Source organism: Onychomys torridus, chromosome 7 (assembly GCF_903995425.1).
Source record: "Onychomys torridus chromosome 7, mOncTor1.1, whole genome shotgun sequence".
In the NCBI taxonomy this organism is placed as follows: domain Eukaryota; kingdom Metazoa; phylum Chordata; class Mammalia; order Rodentia; family Cricetidae; genus Onychomys; species Onychomys torridus.
In genome coordinates this window covers 33,275,890-33,298,471 of record NC_050449.1, presented here as the reverse complement: position 1 = coordinate 33,298,471, position 22,582 = coordinate 33,275,890, and the positions used below count along the sequence as shown (strand labels likewise).

Below are 22,582 nucleotides of genomic sequence, written 5' to 3'. Positions count from 1 at the left end.
CTCTGATGTAAATGGTTGCAAAACATTTCAAAATACTTATCATATCACAGTGCCTTATTATTGTTTGTTCTTTTAGTATGTACCAGTGGATTCTTGATGATTATTGCAGTCAGTATATTGCAATGGCTTCTTGTTGAGTGTCCTTGCTGTCTGTAAAAAGAGAGCTCTCTACTGAGGCAAATTTACTATATTGATGTAGTGGTTAAAAAACACTTAAATACATACAAACAAATTTCAATTGTGAAACAAAAGGAACATGAAATGAGCATATTCAATTATAGAAAGAATAAGACATAATTACTCTTACAATTTATTGTTTTTAGTTGATATGTAAATGATTGCACATGTCTATAGGGTCAAGACAGTATGAATATAGATGCTGTATTGTTTTTCTGTTGCTGTGATTAAACACCATGACAAATGCAATTTAGGGAAGAAACAGTTTGTCTTCTGGTTCCAGGGGGATGAGTGTGTCATGGTGGGTAGCATCAGGAGAAGAGGCTGAGATTTCTTATTTCTAATCACAAGCACAAAGCAGAAAGAACAAGGTAGAAATGGAACAAGCCTTGAAACTCTCAACCCTGCCTTTAGTGGCACACCCCAACTCCCAAATGTCCACAGACAGCAGTACCAACTGCTGAGCACATGTTCAAATGTGTGAGCCTTTGGAAGACAGCCTCATTTGAAACACCACAGCCACATTTTGGTCAAACCAGGGCCATTAGCACATTCACCTCTTCCAGTATGTCTCCTTTCTTTGTCATAAGAACACTGAAATTTTACTTACTAGTTTCTTTGAGTTTTTCTCATTTTATTTTCATTTTTGTACCCTGTTCAGTTGTTGAAATCCTTGCTTGAGATTTTAGAATGATTTTATTATAAGACTGGAAATGGTTCAAACAGGACAACAATCAGCTTTAATAGTTTTTTGTCTAGATTTTCAATTCAGAATGTTGAATTCTTATTTCAAATGGATAGCTCAGTACAAGAGAGCTCCCCCTAGTGACCAGTGTAAGTAATGTGTCTGTGTGTTATTGTGGTTTATTCCTCTGATGAAAAAACTCTCAGTGTGGGAGAAATACCTAACCCTCTGAAAGCATGCAAAACTCCCCTTATATATATATGGAATATTTCCACTGACTCTCAAATTCTAGACAGAGGAAAAGTCATATTGCCTTCACTGTGCCTTAGATGAGGAGATAGGAAAGAATGAAAATGTCATTAGCCCATTCGGTACCGTGTAAGAAGCCCTGGTTTAGCAATCAGCAAACCCCCAGGGTTTCAAGGGCGGCACTCCTCACAAGTGCCATATATCTCCATGAACAAGCTGACTCACCTACATGGCTTTGGTTCCTCGCACTGAACACGAAGAGGCTGAACTTGGCTGTCATAAAGAATTCTTTCAGTATAATCATTACAAATACTTTAAAAAAAGATTTATTTTTTAAAAGTATTATTTATTTATTTACAAATTTATTTAATATCTTTATTTATTTTACAACCCAACCTTGGTTTCCCCTCCATCTCTTCCCATTCCCTCCCTCCACCTCACCTCTACCCCCACCTCTATCTCCCTGCAAATCCACTCCTCTGTTTCTATTCTGAAAGAGGCAGATCTCCTATGGATATCAACAAAAAAATGGCATATCAAGTTGTGGTAAGACTAAGCACCTCTCCATGTATTAAGGTGGGGCAAGGCGGGGCAAGGATTCAGTATGAGGAGGAATAGGTTCCCAAGAGCCAGCCTAAGCATCAGGGACAGCTCTGCTCACATTGTTGAAAGTTCTACAAGCAGACTAAGCTATAAACTGTCACATATATGTAGAGGGCCTAGGCTGGTCCCATGAAGACTCCCTGGTTGTTGGTTCAGACTCTGTGAGACCCTATGAGCCAGATTATTTGTTTTTATGGGTTTTCTTGTGATGTCTTTGATCCCTCTGTCTTCTACAACCCTTTCTCCCTCTCCTCAGCAGGATTTCATGAGCTTGAAATTAAGTTTGGCTGTGGGTCTCTACATCTGTTTGCATCAGTTACTGGATGAAGGATCTCTGATGACAATTGGGGTAGTCATCAATCTGGTCATAAGAGGTGGCCAGTTCAGGCTACATATCCACTGTTGCTAGGAGTCTAGGCTGGGGTCATCCTTGTAGGTTTGTGAGAGTTTCCTTTGCATCAGGTTTCTAACTGACCCCAAAATGGCCTCCCCTTTCCAGTAATCTCTTTCAGTACTCTCCCCCTCCACCCATCACCAACCTAATCCCTCAAGTTACCATCCCCACCTGGCCTCAGAAGAACTCTTCTATTTCTCTTTCCCAGGGAGATCCACATGTCCTCCCTTGTGACTTCCTTGTTACCTAGCTTCTTTGGATCTGTGGATTGTAGCACGGTTATCCTTTACTTTACAGCTAACATCCACTCATGAATGAGTACTGGGAAATAGTCTTAAATGCATTGGCACAGGAGATAACTTCCTGAATAGAACACCAGCAGCACAGACACTAAGATCAACAATTAATAAATGGTACTTCATGAAACCGAAAAACTTCTGTAAGGCAAAAGACACCATCCATAGAACAAAATGGCAGCCCATAGAATGGGAAAAGATGTTCACGAACCCCACATCTGACAGAGGGCTGATCTCCAAAATACATAAGGAACTAAAAAAAATAGACATAAAACCCCAAACAATCCAGTTAAAAAATGGGGTATAGACCTAAACAGAGAATTCTTGACAGAAGAATCTCAAATGGCCAAGAATCACTTAAAGAAATGTTCAACATCCTTAGCCATCAGGGAAATGCAAATCAATAACTCCAAGATTTCATTTTACACCTTTCAGAATGGCTAAGATAAAAAAATGTAAGTGATAGCTCATGCTGGAGAGGATGTGGAGCAAGAAGACACTCCTCTATTGTTGGTGGGAGTGCAAACTTGTACAGCCACTTTGGAAACCAATATGGCAATTTCTCATAAAATTAGAAATCAATCTACCTCAAGAACCAATTAGACTACTCTTGGGCATATACCCAAAGAATGCTCAATCATACCAAAAGGATACTTGCTCAACTATGTTCATAGCAGCTTTATTCATAGTAGCTAGAAGCTGGAAACTACCTAGATGCCCTTCAACCCAAGAATGGATAAAGAAAATGTGGTACATACACACAATGGAGCACACTACTTAGATGTTAAAAACAATGACATCAGTAAATTTGAAGGCACATGGATAGAACTAGAAAAAAATCATTCTGAGTGAGGGAACCCAGATTTAAAAAAGACATTTAAAATTTAATTTTTAAAATGGGGCTGTTGAGATGGCCCCGTGGTTAGGAGCACTAGTTGCTCTTCCAGAGGACCTGGGTTGGATTCTCAGCATGCCCATGACAATCATCTATATTTCAGTTCCAGGGAATCCGTGCCCATTTCTGGCCTCTGTGACTACATCATGGATGTGATGCTCAGTCAAACATGTAGTAGGCAAAACATCGATACACATAACAAATTAAAAATAATAAAAAAATGTGTGTGTGTGTGTGTGTGTGTGTGTGTGTGTGTGTGTGTGTGTGTGCGTGTGTGTGTGTGTATGGGACCCTACAGGCCAGAAGTTGTCAGATCCCAGAGAACTGGAGTTAGAGGCAGTTAGGAACCCACTTAGGAATCTTCTAGAAGGACGGGAATCTTCTTAAATATAGAGTCATCTTTCCAGTTCCTATGAATAATTTTTATAAGGATCTGTTCATGACTTTGAAAAGGAAAATGTATATAAGGCTCCTAATTTCTGGTTTTGTCAGGGGAAATTCCTTCCATTCCTCCTTGTCAAATCTTGCTTTTCAGGTTGGTCTCATCAAAGTGAAGCTGTATCCAGGAGAGGGTGCTATTGAGCCACAAGAAACTGGCTGCCCCTTCCAGAGGCGTTAAGAACCGGGGACAGAATTGAGAGCATCCAAATAGTTGGGATAGACATTGATGTTAATAATGATTATGGTGATGGTGGTGGTGGTGGTGGTGGTGGTGGTGGTGGTGGTGGTGGTGGTGGTGGTGGTGGTGGTGGTGGTGGTGGTGACGACGATGACGACAATGGCGATGATGATGATAGCTGTGTGGGAGTGGTCAACAAATACTCACGGTTGCTGCTGGCAACAGTGCGCTGAGGTCTCTCTAGGGAACAGTCTTCAATTACTGACTCACTTGCTGCACTGCATAGTTTTGAGCTCTGTCACAGACACTTCTCTGGTAGCTGAGATCAGACGCAAGACACAGTGTGTGGCGATGGCTGCTGGCTTCAGAATCCATGTTATGTTTGAAGACTGAAAAAGGATGGCTTCCTGCTTCAGCACACACTCCCTATTCCTCATAGGTTGGACGGAAGGGTGTTGAACTTCCTTCCACCCCCGCTCCTCCCTCCCTCTCTCCCTCCCTCCCTCCCTCCTCTTTCCTTCCACCTTCCCTCCCCCCCTCCCTATGTCTCTCCCTTCCCTACTCTCTATTTCATCTATCAGGAAAAAAAGAACTTGTTTTCTTTATCAAGAAGCCCCAGGGATTATTTAAGTTTAGTAGATTTTGTGATGTTTTATATTCAACAAAAATGTTTCCTTGCTCCCAGATATTAGGGCTATTCCTTGACATCAGTGCTGACGATGGCATTTCAGTCTAACCTGAGTACATGAACCTCATGTATAAAACCCTCTTACCTCCTGTGTTCAGAAAGACTACTCTGCTGGAAGTCGTACCCTGTAGTTTCTCTACTTTCCTCCTCACTCTTTCATCTCTGAATTACATTTGCTAGTTTTCTGTTTACCGAATTGGGAACCCATCGTAATACTCTCTGAAAGGCCAACTTAATCATTATTTGCAATTTAACTCCCACTTAATATTTTTCAAACTCTGTTATTACTCATCTTTAAATTCATTTTGGTTCTTTTAGGTCATGCAGGAGTGAAAGCATGCATCTATAAAATGGTGCAGGTCTTTCCAAAGGTGTGCTCCCATCACAGCTGCTCCTTCCTGTCTTGCTGCATTTATTGCTCCTTACCTATTTGCTATTCAGAGGTGAGTAAGATCCCACATGTGAATGCAGAAATAGTTGGGATCTTTCCTCAATGAGAAGAATTCAACAGTGACGTTTGATGGATTTTGTCTTTGTTAGGAATAAGAAAAAACAAACAAACTATGCATCTTACAGGGGTATGATTCACTAAAATCCAGTGACACTTGTGTAAGGAACAAGCCAGGACTTCAAACATCATTAAGGATTCTGTATTGTTAATTGCTGATTTGTTTGTATTGTTGGAAAAGGCACAGGTGAGCCCATCCTATGCTCTGGTGCCTCTAGGAACCCTAACAAACAGCAGAGAGGGGTGAGCTTTTACGTACTTTTGCTGAGCCTTCTTCACAGGAACTGTTCCTCCAGTGAATTGCTCTCAAAACATTATTTTTTTTGCAAGTTTTTTTTTTTCCATTCAAAATCCTTTGGGTTTCCATATGAATTTTAGAACTAGTTTGCTATTTTCTACAATAAACTTGCTAGAGTTTTGATTAGTATTTTATTCATTCCACAGATCAACCATTAGTGAACTTACAGTATACCACTCTAAAGTGTCATTCATGAATATTGTATGCACATTTTATTTCTTTCAAGATGTATAATGTCAATGTTCATGTCCGGCTCTGTTTTATCATTATTTTCTATGTTGGTGTTATTTAGATTGTTACTCTTCTATAATATATACAATTACAATTAATTTTCTGTATCAACAATGTAAATACTTCAACTTAGCAAGCCTATTTACTCATTGAAACATTTTTTTAGCCATATACCAGACATTCTATATGATCATGTCTACAAAACCAATTTACTTTTCTTTAAAGTTCATCTTTTCATTTTTTCATACCTAATTGTCATTTTCAGAAATTGCTCAACATTGAGTAGAAAAAGTGACAACATTAAATTGCTTCCTAATTCTAGAGAGGAAATAGCCAGGTTGTTATAAGTAAATATGACATAGCTAGTGGGACTTTTTGGTCTTATTTTGTTCTTTGACACTTTGGGCATGATTTCAGTTATCCTTAGTTAGCCAAAATATTTCACCAGAAATTAAATTTGCAATTTGTCACATTAATTTTGGGCATTATGTTGGTTTGAAAGAAAATGGCTGCCAAAGGTAGTGGCACTATTAGGAACAATAGCTTTGTCTGAGTAGGTGTGGCCTTGCTGTAGAAAGTGTGTCACTGTAGGGGTGGACTTTGAGGTCTCCTTTGCTCAAGTTTCACTCAGTGTGACATTGAGACTACTTCTTGTTGCCTGCAAGCCAAGATGTAGGACACTGGGCTACTTCTCCAGCACCATGTCTGCCTGCATGCCACCATGTTGCACCATGATGATAATGGACTAAACCTCTGAAAATGTTAGTCACCCCCAAATAATGTTTTCCTTTATAAGAGTTGCCAGGGTCATGGTGTCTCTTCATAGCAATTGAACCCTAGCTAAGACAGGCATGTATCAAGATGATCATATACTCTCCTTATTAAATTTTCTATGCTACAGTAATCATGCTACTTGAATTTTAAATGTTAAAGACAATTTACATCCTAAGAATCAGTTTCACTTGATCACTTTGGAAGATAGTTTTCATGTGTCTGGAGGATGTAACCAGTTTCTTGTGGCTCAATAGATTCTACTTCATACATTTTTGTTGACAGTTTTTGTATCTTCATTTACAAAGAATGTAAATCATGGGATGTATACCTACAAAGTTTTGTATAATATTTCTAAATATGCATGTATATATTTCAGTCCATTAGTCCTCTAATGTAATTCGAGGAAACAAGGTAGATCAATCCAATCCCTGCTGTTGTACTATGAGCTAGAACAAAAATATCTCTAACTCAGCTATTTTATTTAGTCATTTGCCTTGTGTTGTGCAACATCGAACATACAGATAACAGTGCTTAGCTATAAATACACAATATGAATTTACTATAAACCAAATACTCATGTGCCATCACTCACATCGAGAAATAAATCTTTGCCAGACAGATCTGGATTCTCTTAACTATCATTGTAAATGTACTATTCTTCATCCACTATCATGATTTCAGTTCATTTATTCTATTTGTCTGTTTCCTTTATACTACTCCTGTCTTTGTTTCTACAAAGAAAACATTAAACAGTAATTTATAAATGTATTTAACTCTAGATAACTAACAATGAATATTAAAAATACTTTGTTTTCAACTTACCATGAGCCCTCTTAACAACTTCAGAAAAATTTGTATATAGTATTTGTTAAATTTGCTCTCATAGGCACTGGTGCTAACAAAGTAATTTGACCATTGTCATCCAAATTGTAGTATTAATTAATTTTAAAGAATTCCTACTTTGGCAAAATACAGTCTTAAAAGTAGACAACTCATAGAAATCAAAAGACTTTAGTATGTATTAAATCTGTAAAATTAATATGTCTTAAATATGTATCCATCTATTTTTTGTTTTTCTACTAGTTTACTTTAGCAAATATGATAAACATGTTCAAAAAGCAAAACAAAAGTTACTTTTCAGAAGATGAAGATAGTTGAGTGAAAGTACACATGTACATGATGTAGATTAAGTGCAACTGCTAAAAATAAGTTATAGCATTGGAATGAGTTTGAAAGGAGTTTGAAAAAAGTGAGCTAAAACTGGGTAAAACAAAAGACAAAAACTACATATATATGCAGTGTAATTAAGAATTCATCAGAACTCTGGTGGGATGATTGGGAAAATGACTCTAAAGTCAAAGTTGATAAGGAAGCGAAAATGCAGTTTTTCTTGAGTTTTACATATTTACAAATTGTCATATTACTTCTACAGTGAGTATAGTAATGAGAGAGGAACTAGGGAAGAGTGGAGGGTACAAGGAAAGAAAGCCTTTAATTATTCCCTTTGCTTATTCATGGATCTTAGGTCTGGAGATTGGGTCACTGGGGATATTGTCCCGAAAGAAACCAGTTCCATGAATACTTTCGGGTTTGAAAACATTATAAATTCATTATTTTAAGGTCAAATTAATAGTAGAACTGAGTGTCAAATCTACAGAGGAGAAGGTGAAACATCTGTCTCTATGCCAGGACACTTTCTGCACAATAGAATCTTTTGTTAGAAAATTTTTGACTAGAAACTTTAAAAACATCTGCCTGTCCACATTAGATGGGTTTTCTAGCTGCTGGTATGTGTGTAAAGCTCTAACTGCTTGTGATCACTATTGGGCGTGCCTTTCTCTCTTCCATTCTTCTGTGTTGATCAGATTATTTTCTAAAACAAAGAGGGGGAGGATCATGGAATCACAGAACTAAAGGGAAAACTTTTTTTCTTTTTTTTTTTTTTTTTTAAATGAGAAGTCTGTGTTGCTGGGGTTGGTCACCAATTTCTGAAGTCAAGCAATCTTTCTATGTCAACCCCCATAGTGCTAAAGCTGGTGCCCATTACAGAGATTTGAGTTCATTGATCCACTATTAAATTAATAATGAGAAAGTAATGAAAAGGAGAAGTATAGGTGGTGTGCATATTCATGCATGCCTGTGTGTGTGTGTGTGTGTGTGTGTGTGTGTGTGTGTGTGTGTGTGTGTGTCAGAGGCCTTAGGAAGGGAGCTAGAGACCTATTTTTCACTCAGCATAGATGCTAAAAATTATCTCTGTATCATAAACTGTCCCTATTGCTATCTTTCCTCACCTTACCCATGAGTACTTCTTGTAACGGGCATAATGTTTATTGTGTCTCATGACATTTTATCTCTGATACCTAAATATAAGTGAATGTAGTGAAAGAAGAACTAGAATATTCACAGGAGTTCATGTGAAATTTTACAATCTGCTTTTTGTCCAAACAAAGATCAATTTTTCACACTCCTCTCAGAAGAGTGATGCCCCCTCTGTCCCCCTGGCAGGTGACCATGTAGCTTCTAACTCAAAATCTGCTATGGTGGGAATTTGGAGTCTCCATGGTGAAGTGAGACACAGTTCCAGAGAGCTTTCCTGGTATCATACCTTTCTTAGGACATTCGTCCATGAAGTATGGAATTGAGTTATGACTGCAGAAAGCCAGGCAGATGGATCCTGAACACACATGTAAAACAGCTGTGAACTCTATACTTTGCCTGGGGCAGGTGAGGGCCAGATAGTTGTGTAGCTCTGCAGTAGGAATCTGGTTACTGAGGAAGTCTATGAGTAAGAGAGTGTCTGAACACTTCTAACCTACTAAACGTTCCTTCACAAAACACACTTTTTAAGTAGAGGAAAATAATGTTTCCCAGATCAATGTATCTTGTTTTGCCTTCAATTGTAGTCTCCATGAATGTGTATGGTTAAATAAATATATAAGCAAACAGAATAATATTAAAATGTCCTACAACTTCTTTATAAACTTTACATTAGGTTTTCATCTCATCTGCAAGGTTTTTGTTGTTATTTATGATCATTCTTACCTCAGGGTTATTGCTAGAGGGTAACTTGTTAAACTGATTTCATTATTGTTTGCTACTGAAGAACCAACAAAAATAACAACATGGTAGTTTTATCTTAATCAGTCCTTACAATTATAAGAGGCAGAAAATATCCATTTTCCATAGAGTAGGTGAGCCATGATGTTGCTCAGGACCCAGAGGTACACATTGGTGGAGGAAGGTAATGGTCAGGAACTACTTTTCTATTTCTCTGTGTATTCAGGCATGGGGCTTCCATTTATCTTTATAATTTGGGCAGGCTGATAGAAGATGAATGTGTGAAGTTGCATTGATTGCTAAGGTCCGGAGTCAATGTCTAAATAGCTAGAACACACTTTCTACTTCCTATCTATAGCTTTGCTGGGGTTTTAATCCAATCACACAGTTTGAATAAGAATTAGTTCAAATAGGAACTTTATAATTCTTTATTCTGATTTCAGCCTTTGATAGGAATCCCTTGGTCAGGGAGCTGTTCTCAGTTACTCATGGACAGTATTGCTTTACTTTTCCAGGGCTGCTTTTGTCGTGGACATGAGGAACTACACCTCTGTGACAGAGTTCATCCTGCTGGGAATCTCTAACAGCGAAGGATTAGAGAACATGCTCTTTGTCCTGTTTCTGGTCTTCTATGTCTTTGCCTTGCTGGGGAACCTGCTTATCTTCCTCACCATCCTGGCTTCCCCCAACCTCCACACCCCCATGTATTTCTTCCTGGGGAACCTGGCAGTGTTTGACATATTCTTCCCTTCTGTGAATTCTCCTAAGATGATGGACTGCCTAGTGGGGCAGAGCCGCACCATCTCATACCAGGGCTGTGCATCACAGATTTTTTTCTATCACACCCTGGGGTGTACTGAGTGTTTCCTGTATACGGTGATGGCTTATGATCGCTTTGTGGCTATTTGTTACCCAATGAGATACACAGTCATCATGAACCAAAGGCTGTGTACCTGCTTCACAGTGGGCACTTGGCTGGGGGGCTTTGTACATGGGAGCATCCTCACATTTCTTATCTTTAAGTTACCTTACTGTGGCCCCAATGAGGTGGACAGTTTCTTCTGTGACATTCCTGTGGTGTTGTCCCTGGCATGTGCAGACACCTCTCTGGCACAGACTGTGAGTTTTACCAATGTTGGCATTGTTGCACTCACATGTTTTCTTCTTGTCCTCATGTCTTACACTCGTATTGTTATCTCCATACTGAAAATCAGTTCCTCAGAAGGCAGGCGCAGAGCCTTCTCCACCTGCAGTGCCCACTTCACATCCATTCTATTGTTCTATGGTCCTGTGATTCTTGTTTATCTCAGACCTGCTTCTACTCCATGGCTGGATTCTGTCGTCCAGGTGTTTAATAATGTTGTCACCCCTTCCTTGAATCCTCTGATTTATTCTTTGAGAAACAAGGAAGTGAAATTAGCCCTGAGAAAGGTGTTAAGCCAAGCAATGCAACCACTGGGGTATAAGGAATAGAAGCAACCATTCCTTTGATGTTGTTTTGGGATTTCTCTTCATCAGTACTGTTGCCAAATTAGTGAGACGATCAAATCTACTATATCCAGTTCTTGGACATCCTCACAAGGCAGGGTTTATTTGGGCTTATATGTGGATTTAACCCTGTAGAGAAGACTTTTCAGATGAATCCAGTGTTTCCAATTGTAATTTGCCAAAGCAATGAATCTGCTGTTCTGCAACATTCATGTGCAGAATTCCGTTCTGACTGTTATTTATGAAGCTGTCCCTTTCTGGAAGCCATGGGGAGTATCTTATGCTCCCTCCAATTCCCCTCATTACTCCCTTCAAACACTATCTTTAGTCTCCTAAGTGTCACTTTGGGCACTCAGTTAAGCTAATCACCATTAATAAGGTATGGAACTGGAAACCAGGACTGAAGTTAGTAAATGTATCTTTATCCTGTCAATCCTGATGAAAATCTCTAAATTTAGAACAAAAAAAGAATCCATGTATAGGAGACGCTAAGTTCAAATATCCTGAAGAATGTTCTCTATTTTCTGAAAGGATGCTATCTTATTGTGTAAAGTCCAAGGTGTTGATTTGCTTGTTATGAATTGTGATTGGTATTATAAAAATTAAAATATGCATAATAAAGTACTCAGGCACTCCCAGGAAGCCTGGGGAATTGATAGAGGATCCTGGTATGACTAGTCCCCAATCAAACCTAGTATCAGGGCACAAATATTGGTGTTAGAGAAATCAATCTAATCCAGAAGCCAGATACTGAGAAGGTGGATAGGGCTCATTTTCTCAAAGACCACTTCCCCAAAGACCTCAGGTGGAAAAGTGCATCCATGCAAAACATTAACAGTGGGACCACATGCAAGGGCGACAGAATAGTCTGTGCATTTCAAGTTTTTGCTACTGGAAAATTCATGGATAATATCAGTTTTCCATCCTATACCATTCCCTTCAATTCTTTAGATGGGCACATTGTTTTCCAGAAAGTTAAATATTATTTCACCTTTAACTGAAGAAATTAGCAAGTCCTGTGTTTGTCTAAAGACCATCAATCTTCTTGGGATTTGTAAAATTAAAAGAAGTTTGCTGTGATTAAGCAGTCTTGGCATCTGTGTCTATCTGCTTCCTTTTCTTTAAATATTTGAATCCATGCCACGGTATTTTACCATTCAAAGGTGATTTTAAAAATTAAAACACTTGTGAAAGGAAACAACAAAAATGACAAGTAAATAAGAAACAATTTACAGAGCAGTTCATCTGAAATGTGGCAATGTGAGTTGTTGCTCATGTTGTTCTTGCTGGATGACTTCATACACGGTTACAACAGCTAATTAATTTCAGACCAAAACTCAGAGACCAATTCAACCTCCAATGCCAGCACATGTCTGGAGAAGTCTGTATAGAAGGTTCAGTTGAAAACCCGAGGTGTCTGTCTATTACCCTAATTCAAAGGCCACTAAAATCCTATCTCAGTGCTCTGAGCCAATGCTATTCCACTCTGGATTTTTCTCCCTGACAACCCTGTGTTGGTAAATTCCTTCACTATGTCTTTCTCCTCCTTACAAAATGTGTGCATTGATGATTTTGTCCTTTGGCTATCAATGACAGCTTCTGCTGGTATTCTTTCCTTATGTGTCATAAAAGGAGATTAATCACCAATCCATTTCTGTAAACGGGGAGAACAAATTTTTAAAAATTTTAAAACATGTAAAGAATAAGATAGAGCCAGAAATTCCTATCTTTATAACCACTCATCATTCCTTAAATGTAATAGAGCTATAATTAATAGACATTCAGACATGAACAAAATCTACTACTTATTTTTGTAATATTTAAGAATTTATTCTTTTAACATTTAATCAAATAATTTTATGATTAGAACCATCTAGTTGGATTATCATGATTTACCACAGAAACACCTAGAGTAATCCACACACATATGAGAGCCATCTGTATGTTCTTCTATATCTGCTCTTCTAACACTTTGCATACACTGAAAATGAGATGTGTCTCCTTCTGTAGTAGCTCTCAGTTGCCCTCAATAGCTTCTTAGCTGGTTATGGGGTCTTGGGAACCTATTTCCCATTCACGCTAGAGTTTTAAGTGTTTTATCTCGTGCAGGTCTTATGTAGGTAATCAAGCTGCTATGAGTTCATGTGCCTAACATCCATGTAATGTTCAGAAGACTCAGTATGCTTTGACATCCACTGGCTGTCACACCCACTCTTCCTCTTCTTCCATCAGTTCCCTGAACCTGAGGAGTTGGGGGGGGGGATTGATAATGATGTTCCTTCTATGTTTGAATATTCACAATCAAATTATTCTCAGTGGTTTGACCAGTAATGCATTTTTTTTTCTCATTAATCGCTGTTTCCTGCAAAAAGAAGCTTCTATGACCAAGGCTGAAAGTAGTAGAAATCTGAGGACAACATAAATATTTAGAAGGCAGTTTGACCATATTGGCAAAGAACAACAGTAATTTCCCACTTAGGGCTTATGTTCTCATCAACCATGAGTTTTGACTAGGTTTAAGTACCAAGCATAAATTCCATCTTGTAAAGTAGGGCTTACATCCAACCAGAAGGCAGCTTGTTACCCCCATAACAGTTATACAGCTATTTCATAGTTTGATTAAAATATCTGTAAAGTCAATTAAAATGATTAAAATATACCCAAATAAACATTTGTAGTTGTCTTAAGGGCAAATAAAAAGTTTTCAGGTAAGAAATAAGATGTGAATTCAAGCATTTAAAGACATAATAATGGGATATTATATACATTTTTTTTTTTGTAGAAAACAGTGTACTAGTCACTTTTCTGATATGATGATAAAATACTCTGGTAAAAAGTAAATCAAGGATGAAAAGGCTTTATTGTGGCTTACAGTTCCAAAGGAAAAGAGTCCGTAATGGCTGGGGAGGCATGGTAGAAGAGCAGGAAGCAGGCTGATCAAATTTCATTCCCACACAGCAAGTAGCAGAGAGAGAAGAGGAAGGAGGTTGAGTCTATAAAACTTAAAAGCCCTCTTTAAGTGAAGTGCTTTCTCCAGATAGTTTACGCTTCCTGAAGATTCCATGATCTCACCACAAAACACCACAAATTGGGGACCCACTATGCAGTTGTATGAGTCCATGTGGATATTTCTCATTGAAACCACAACCAAATGTTGTACAATAGGTTTTTTTTTTCTTTTTTCTTCTTCTTAAAATCAGTACAATTTTAGGTGTTTTCCACTTTTCTCTAATCTGGATCCCCAAAGTACTGAGTAATTGCAAACACATGAGCCCAAGGGATGGACTCCTCCAGGGAAAACTCAGGATTTACAATAAAGGAATGTTACATGAATAGCTGGCTTGAAAACCACTAGGTGAGTACATCCTACTCTAGGGAGCACAGGAAGCAAAGCAGAGATGACAAGGAGCAAAGGAACACAAGCGATCTTCCTAGCTAATTGATCCCTCTGTTCTACACTTTCCAGTCACAGCCACAGTGGAAGAGAGTCCCATAGGAAGCCCAAAGGAAACAGCATCTATCCCTCCTTAGTGGCTGGCTAGCTGCTTCTCTTTCACTCAGGGCCTGAGTCCTGATGTATCACAGATCCTAAGCCTCATCAGCTGGGTCTTAGGCTAAGAAGATCCCCACCCTTAGCTTCATAGCCAGGCTGCTCTGTTTCATCCAACCACAGAGGGTAGATGTGGGCATGGGTTTCATCCCCATTCTACCATAATCTGCTTCAGTGTGTAAGTGCCTGTTTTCTGGAATGCATTCTTCTCTTAGCATTCTCTCTTCTGAGGTGTACGTCTCCTTGAAGGCATAAGAGCCTCTGCTTACTTAGCTCTGCTTGAGTTTGGATATTCATGTCACTTTATGTACTACTTATTATATGAATGATGACCATGCACCTTACAAACAGTCATATGGATAGCTCACAATCACAGCTTGGATTATGGCTTTTGAGAACATAAGCTCTGTATTGAAACAGTTCATAACACTGGCAACCTTAAACGGCTTTTCCTTATATTAAGCATTACGTTTGGTTTTCTGTTCTACTATAGGCCCACCAGGTAGATTTCTGTTTTCAGTTGTATTGACTGAGAAGAAAAGAAAAAGGTTTTATGAATCACACACCTCAAGAGAACACTTAAATAGGTCCTACTAACTGTGTGATCGTGGTTTAGGCTGAAGGCCCATTATTCAGAATATTAGAACTTTGAATTATTAAAAAAAATAAGATGTGTCTGAACAAAATTGCATAGATATTTTATGCAATTAGGACTTTACGCCTGATGTTCCTACTTAAGTTACTAGTGTCCCTCACAGAGAATAAAATTAAATTTGGAGATATTTGACAAAACTCTCTGGATACAGAGTAAGGAGTTCATGTGATATTTGAATGCAGATGTAGGGAACTGTGAGTGGTACTCTATACCAGTGGTCCTCAACCTGAAAAAGTTAAGCAACTCTTCCACAGGGGTTGCATTTCAGATATCCTGCATATAAGATACTTACATTATGATTCATAACAGTATCAAAATTACAGTTATGAAGTAGCAATAATATAATGTTATGGTTAGGGTCAACACAACATGAGGAACTATATTAGGGTCACAGCACTAGAAGGTTGAGAACCACTGCTATATACTATCTACTTGATGTTAAATTCAAGTTCACCTCTTCAAGTTTTAGGGAAGAGTTAAAAAAATAAGTAAATGGCTAATTCACTATCAAATATATTAATTAGTGACAGAATTAGATGAAATCTCATTTTGAAAGTTCTTTCCAGTACAAAGGTTTCCAGTGAGTTCTGCAAAGGCTTTAATATCATGGGAAGTTCAGCTAAGTAGGTCCATCCTTTCATCTTCCAGGAGTAAGTAAACTTGAAAATGAGGAATTGCACTCCAGTAACTGAATTCTTCCTGATGGGACTCCCACATACAGCTGGGCTGGAAAAGGTGCTCTTTGTCCTTCTTCTGGCCTTCTATCTGCTCACTCTTCCAGGAAACCTTCTCATTCTCCTGGCCATCCTCACCTCTTCCAACCTTCATACACCCATGTACTTCTTCTTGGGAAACTTGTCAGTACTTGATATATTTTTTCCTTCGGTGAGTTCCCCAAAGATGATGCTCTACCTCACTGGACACAGTCACACCATCTCTTACCAGGGCTGTGCCTCCCAGCTCTTCTTCTACCATTTCCTGGGCTGTGCTGAATGCTTCCTGTATACTGTGATGGCCTATGACCGCTTTGCAGCCATCTGTCATCCTTTGCGGTACACAGTCATCATGAGCTCATGGGTGTGTGCCTCTATGACAGTGGCCACCTGGATGGGGAGCTGTCTGCATGCATCTGTTCTCACATTTCTAATCTTCAAGTTACCCTACTGTGGACCCAATGAAGTGGACAACTTTTTCTGTGACATCCCTGTGATGTTGCCCCTGGCTTGTGGAGACACATATGTGGCACAGACTGTGAGTTTCATTAATGTAGGTCTTGTTGCCCTGGTGTGCTTCCTCCTCATTCTCACCTCATACTCTCACATAGTTATATCCATCTTGAAGATCCGTTCTTCTGAAGGCAGGCGCAGAGCTTTCTCCACCTGCAGTGCCCACTTCACATCCATCCTGCTTTTTTATGGCCCTGTGGTCCTCATTTATCTGAGACCTGCCTCCAGTCCTTGGCTGGATTCAGTGGTTCAAGTGTTGAATAATATTGTTACCCCTTCCCTTAATCCTTTGATATACTCCTTGAGAAACAAGGAGGTAAAGGTGGCTTTGAGAAGGGTGTTGACACAAGGAATGCACACTCCTGGGGAATAAGCTTTAGATCATAATCTCTTTACAGTTTTATCTCGGTTAGCTGATAGAAGTTGCTCTTATTTTTGTATGGTTTCAAAAGGCATGTGTGGCATACTTAATTTTGAGTAGATATTAGTTTCTGTGAAGCCTATATTTATATTTTTAAAATTTTTCAGTTTATAATATAATTACAACACTTATCCCTTCCCTTTCCTCCTTCTAAAACTTCCTGCTGTCCTTCAACTTCATGGTGTCTTTTTTATTAATTTTATTGCATATATATGTATATAAATATATGCACATAGTCCTGTACATGTTTGTAAATGCATATATTTTCTTCAATATAACCTATCAAATTAATATAATATTAGTTTTATGTACATTTTCAGGACTGACCTTTTGTTAGTGGACAACTAATTGGTGCACCCTCTCCTGGAAGAGCTCCCCTTGAGTTGCCCCCTTACATTTTTAACACCCAGTTTTATCCTTTCTTGTATTCCTTATTCCTTTCTTTTTTATGGCTATATTAATATTTACCTCCATTTACATATCTATTCATGCATACATTACAGGTTTGTTTTTAGTATTGGACTAATCTTGATAGAATGAGTTTAGATAGATTCAATTTAATTTTACAGTTATGTTTGTGGTCCATTTGGAATAAGCTTGAATTCTACTTTATTTACTTCCATGGTCCTGATGTGGTTGGATTATTTTTTATGTATTCCAGATTTCTGCTCATAATTACTAAGAAGGGGAGTTCATATTGAGCTTATGTTGTTATAACAGAATTGCAATACATCATGGGTATTTCATAAGTAGCTATAAAATATTCAAACATTGAAAAATACAGGAGAAATAAACATTGAATACAGGATGTGCAGTGGAATATAACATCAAAAATTAGAATCAAGTTATATAGAATTGAAATACATACCAGCATCTAAAATATCTGATAAAACATGGTGTCTTTGACAAAAGGAGACTATCAGTCTGATTGCTACTTGATAAAGAAAAATAAACAGAGTCCCTAACCACACCATACACAAAATATGCTTCCACACTAAATCTGAAAAAGGGACCAGACAAATTAGCAAACAAGAGATGACAAAACAATGATGATAAGTGCCCGTACCTGCAGGCTTATCTCTCCAGCCTCATTTGGTACTTTTTGAGGCAGAAGTTTATTAGTCTTATCCAGAAGTTGTTGCTCAAACAATATGAAAATTTCTTATTCTTGTTGTTTGTGTTGTAATACCTTGAAAACTGTATAAATGCTTAGATATAAAAGAATACTATTTATCTAGCTTTACAGACTCACAAAAGTATTTAAATAAGGTATGATATACCCACAAAATAAAATTTAATATAGGAATATTTGTATTTGTACAAGTCAATAAAAGGAAAAAAACCCTAGAAGGATGGGAATTAAATTATATAAGAAAATTAACATAACTGTAGTTTTGTTTTATATTTGTTTATGCATTTATTTTTGTTTTGTTTGAGACAGGCTCTTGCTCCGCAGCCCAAGCTAGTCTTGAACATATGTAATTAACTTGCTTCAGCCTCTTTAGTGCTCATATGACAGGTATGTGTCACCATGCATATTGTGCTGTAATTTAAATTAGTACTATATTCACAGCAAGGATAGAGCTAGCTTCGCATTGTAACTATATTTTGTCATCTTGGCTTTGAATATTCAACAAAATACTAACAACCTTATTAGCAAATACTGAAGTCTTTTGAAATATGTTTATTGAAAGGTTTTTGAAGTGTTATAGGTTATTAAAGTCATTAAACTAATAAATTAGATCCATATGACAAGCCTGAAAAATAAGAGAAAATAATAGCCAATGATGTAGGAAAAGGGAAAAGATAAACACCAGAGTAGAAATAACTCAAATATAAATAAACAAATAGAAAATAATCGATTAAGTTAAACCATATAGAATTTAACTAAGATAGAAAGTGCACAGGAAAACTGCAACAAAACAAAACAATAACATAAACTACTTCACCTCTGTAAGATGGATAAAACGATTATTTAGATCCTCTATGGGAAAAGAGATCTAATTCTCCAGTTACAAAGAGACCAGCACCATTAAGGGCAAACTCTTCTAGGAAATATTTCTTCGTTGTCAGCACCCAGAATATGGTCCAGATGAGGCTAAGGCTACATCTGAAGCTGGCATCTGAACAGGGTATTGTGAAAAAAGTCTCCCACTTGACACTGTTATTGAAGGCATGAAGGATTCATGGAGAGCAGAAGAGGCTTGGCACCATGTGGCAGTGTTGGAGTTCCTGAAGCGAGACCCCCATTCTTGAAGGTGCAGCTTCAGTTGCAGTGGAAACTTGGGGTATGGAAGATCTCAGGATTGTGAGGTGAACATCAGGGTCAGTCACAGGTGTGGAGTTGCATCAGCAAGAGCCTATGAGATGAACTATGTGCACCCATGCCTTTTAGAGTCTGGAAGACCATGCCTGATACTGAGACACTAGTCTTTAGGCTACAAGATTCAATTACATCCCTGGATGTTGGTGGCCTTGGATTTGACTGTAACTGTGCTCTAATTCTTCTCACTTGGTATAAGAAGATACAGGAGTTGTCTTTGATTTTTATCAATCCCAGTATTAGATACTTTGTATATTTAAAGGGCTTTGAACATTTAATGTGTTTTGAATTTTTTAAAGACTGTGGGTCTAGGGTCAGTGAGAAGAGAAAGAGAGAATAGAGTTATGAAGAAAGATTGAGGGAGCTGGTTGGGGAAGAACTAAGGTCCATGCCATCCAGCCTCATTGCCACTCTACTCGTGATAGCCAGAAATTGGAAACAACCTAGATGTCCATCAACTGATGAATGGATAGTGAAACTATGGTACACTCACACAATGACATATTTAGATAGTTGAAGGTGAAGATAATTTTTTTAACTGATATTTTTTATTCATTTTACATACCAGCCACAGATCCCCCTCTTATCCTTCCTCCCTCTTTCCCCTGGCCTTCTTCCCCAACCTTCATCCCCTCCTCCAACAGGGTAATTTCTCCCATGGGGTTGTAGTCTGATTATCTTTTGTTTTACCTCTAGTATCCACTTATGAGTGAATACATACATGTTTGTTTTTCTGAGTCTGGGTTACCTCACTTAGGATGATAGTTTCTAGTTCCATCCATTTGCCTGCAAATTTCATGATGTTATTGTTTTTCACAGCTGAGTAATACTCCATTGTGTATATGTACCACATTTTCTTTATCCATTCTTTGGTTGAGGAGCATCTAGTTTGCTTCCAGGTTCTGGCTATTATGAATAATGCTACTATGAATAAGTATTGAACAGTTGAACAAGTGTCTTTGTGGTATGATTGAGCATCTGTTGAGTATATGCCCAAGAGTAGTATCATTGGGTCTTGAAGTAGATTGATTCCCAGCTTTCTGAGAAACCACCATAATGATTTCCAAAGTGGCTGTACAAGTTTGCACTCCCACCAACAGTGGAGGAATGTTCCAGGAATGGTTCAACATATGAAAATATGTCAATGTAATCCATCATATAAAAAAATGAAAGAAAAAAACCCACATGATCATATCATTAGATGCTAAAAAAGCCTTTGACAAAATTCAAAACCCCTCATGATAAAGGTTCTGGAGAGATCAGGAATATAAGGAATATACCTAAACATAATAAAGACAACTTAGAGCAAGCTAACAGCCAACATCAATTTAAATGGAGAGAAATTCAAAGTGATTCCACTAAAATCAGAAACAAGACAAAGCTGTCCACTCTCCCCATATCTATCCAATATAGTATTCTAAGTTTTAACTAGAGAAGTAAGACAATGAAAGGAGATCAAGAGGATATAAATTGGAAAGGAAGAAGTTGAACCTTCCCTATTTGCAGATGACATGAGAGTCTACATAAATGACCCCCAAAATTCTACCAGGGAACTCATACAGCTAATAAACACCTTCTGTAATGTGTCAGGATACAAGGCTAACTAACTAAAAAAAAAAAAAAAAATCAGTAGCTCTCCTATACACAAATGGTAAAGTTAAGAAACAAATCAGAGAAACACCACCCTTTTCAATAGCCACAAATAATATAAAATACCTTGGGGTAATTCTAACCAAACAAGTGAGGGACCTCTATGACAAGAACTTTAAGTCCTTGAAGAAAGAAATTAAAGAAGATGTCAGAAAACGCTCATGGACAGGTAGCATTTACATAGTAAAAATGGCAATATTGCCAAAAGCAATCCACAGATTCAATGCAATCCCCATCAAAATCCCAGCACAATTCTTTACATACCTGGAAGGAACAATACTCAACTTCATATGGAAAAATATAACCTAGGATATTTAAAACAATCCCTTACAATAAAGCACCTTCCAGAGGCATCACCATGCCTAACCTCAAGCTCTACTATAGAGTCATAGTAATAAAAGCAGCTTGGTATTGGCATAAAAATCAACATGTGGACCAATGAAATCAAACTGAAGATCCTAACATTAATCCACACATCTACAAACACCTGATTTTTGGCAAAGAGGCCAAAACTGTACAATGGAAAAAAGAAAGCATCTTCAACAAATGATGCTGGCATAAATGAATGTCAACATGTAGAAGATTACAATAGATCCATATCCATCATCGTGCATAAAACTCAGTTCCAAGTAGATCAAAGACTTCAACATAAATCCAATTACACTGAACCTGATAGAAGAGAAAGTAGGAAGTAGTCTTGAACACATTGGTACAGGAGATCACTTCCTAAATATAACACCACTAGCACAGACATTGAGAGCAACAATTAATAAATGGGACTTCCTGAAAGTGATAAGCTTCTGTAAGGCAAAGAACATGGTAAATAAGACAAAATGACAACCTACAGAATGGGAAAAGATCTTCACTAACCCTATATCTGACAGAGGGCTGATCTCCAAAATATATGAAGAACTCAAGAAACTAAACAGCAAAATACCAAACAATCCAATTAAAAAATGGGCTAGAGACCTAAACAGAGAATTCTCTATAAAAGAATCCCAAATGGCTGAAAGACATTTAAGGAATTGCTCAACATCTTTAGTCATCAGGGAAATGCAAATCAAAACCACTCTGAGATACCATCTTACACCTGTCAGAATGGGAAGATCAAAAACACTGATGACAGCTTATGTTGGAGAGGAGGCAAAGATACTTTTAATTAAAGAGCTTTTATCAAGTGACATAAGCTAACTTTATATTATTTTATTAAGTTATTAATCGTAATGAAACCTAATTGCTAAGTTACATAGTTTCCCTTTCATTCTAGTGTCCTTCTTGTCATGTAGCCTTGGAATAATCTTCAAGAAGCTAGAGAAAAGCACTTGGATAATTATAAAAACATTAAGAACCAGACTACAAGCAGATTCATCACCAAAGGAGTGCCATCTCTGTATCTAAGAACTTGGCTGAAAACACCTCTATTGATTTTAGTTTTGTTTATATTTTTATGCACAGAATTTCATTTATTCATTCACCAGTGTTTGAGCAGCTTTGCATCATTTATTATTCTAGGAATTGGAGGCAGAATATAAAAGACACACATGTCCATGATTATCAGTGGTCTTACTTTCAAGACAGATATGCCTAACTCAGAACTAGAATCAAATTACAGTTGAAATGAGTGTCATGAAGGAGGTATATAGGTCTCCAATAAGAAGGTATATGCTGAGCCTAGGCAGGTCCAAGCCCCTTCCCACTGCACCAAGTCTGTTCAAGGTGTCTGGGGGATGTGGGGATGTGGGGTGGCTTGGAAGAGAGGACTGGGAGGTGGGAGGAGGGAGGGGGTGGGATCTGT

General features: G+C 37.9%; 2 protein-coding genes across 2 annotated transcripts; both read left to right on the top strand.

The window, feature by feature from the left end:
• Positions 1 to 9,978: 9,978 nt before the first annotated feature.
• On the top strand, positions 9,979 to 10,947 carry LOC118588019 (olfactory receptor 958-like). Its single transcript, XM_036194291.1, has one exon. It carries the CDS (start codon positions 10,009 to 10,011, stop codon positions 10,945 to 10,947), a length of 939 nt encoding a protein of 312 aa, XP_036050184.1. The 5' UTR covers positions 9,979 to 10,008.
• Positions 10,948 to 15,833: 4,886 nt separating this feature from the next.
• Positions 15,834 to 16,766, top strand: LOC118587979 (olfactory receptor 958-like). Its single transcript, XM_036194217.1, has one exon. It carries the CDS (start codon positions 15,834 to 15,836, stop codon positions 16,764 to 16,766), a length of 933 nt encoding a protein of 310 aa, XP_036050110.1.
• The last annotated feature ends 5,816 nt before the right edge of the window (positions 16,767 to 22,582 follow it).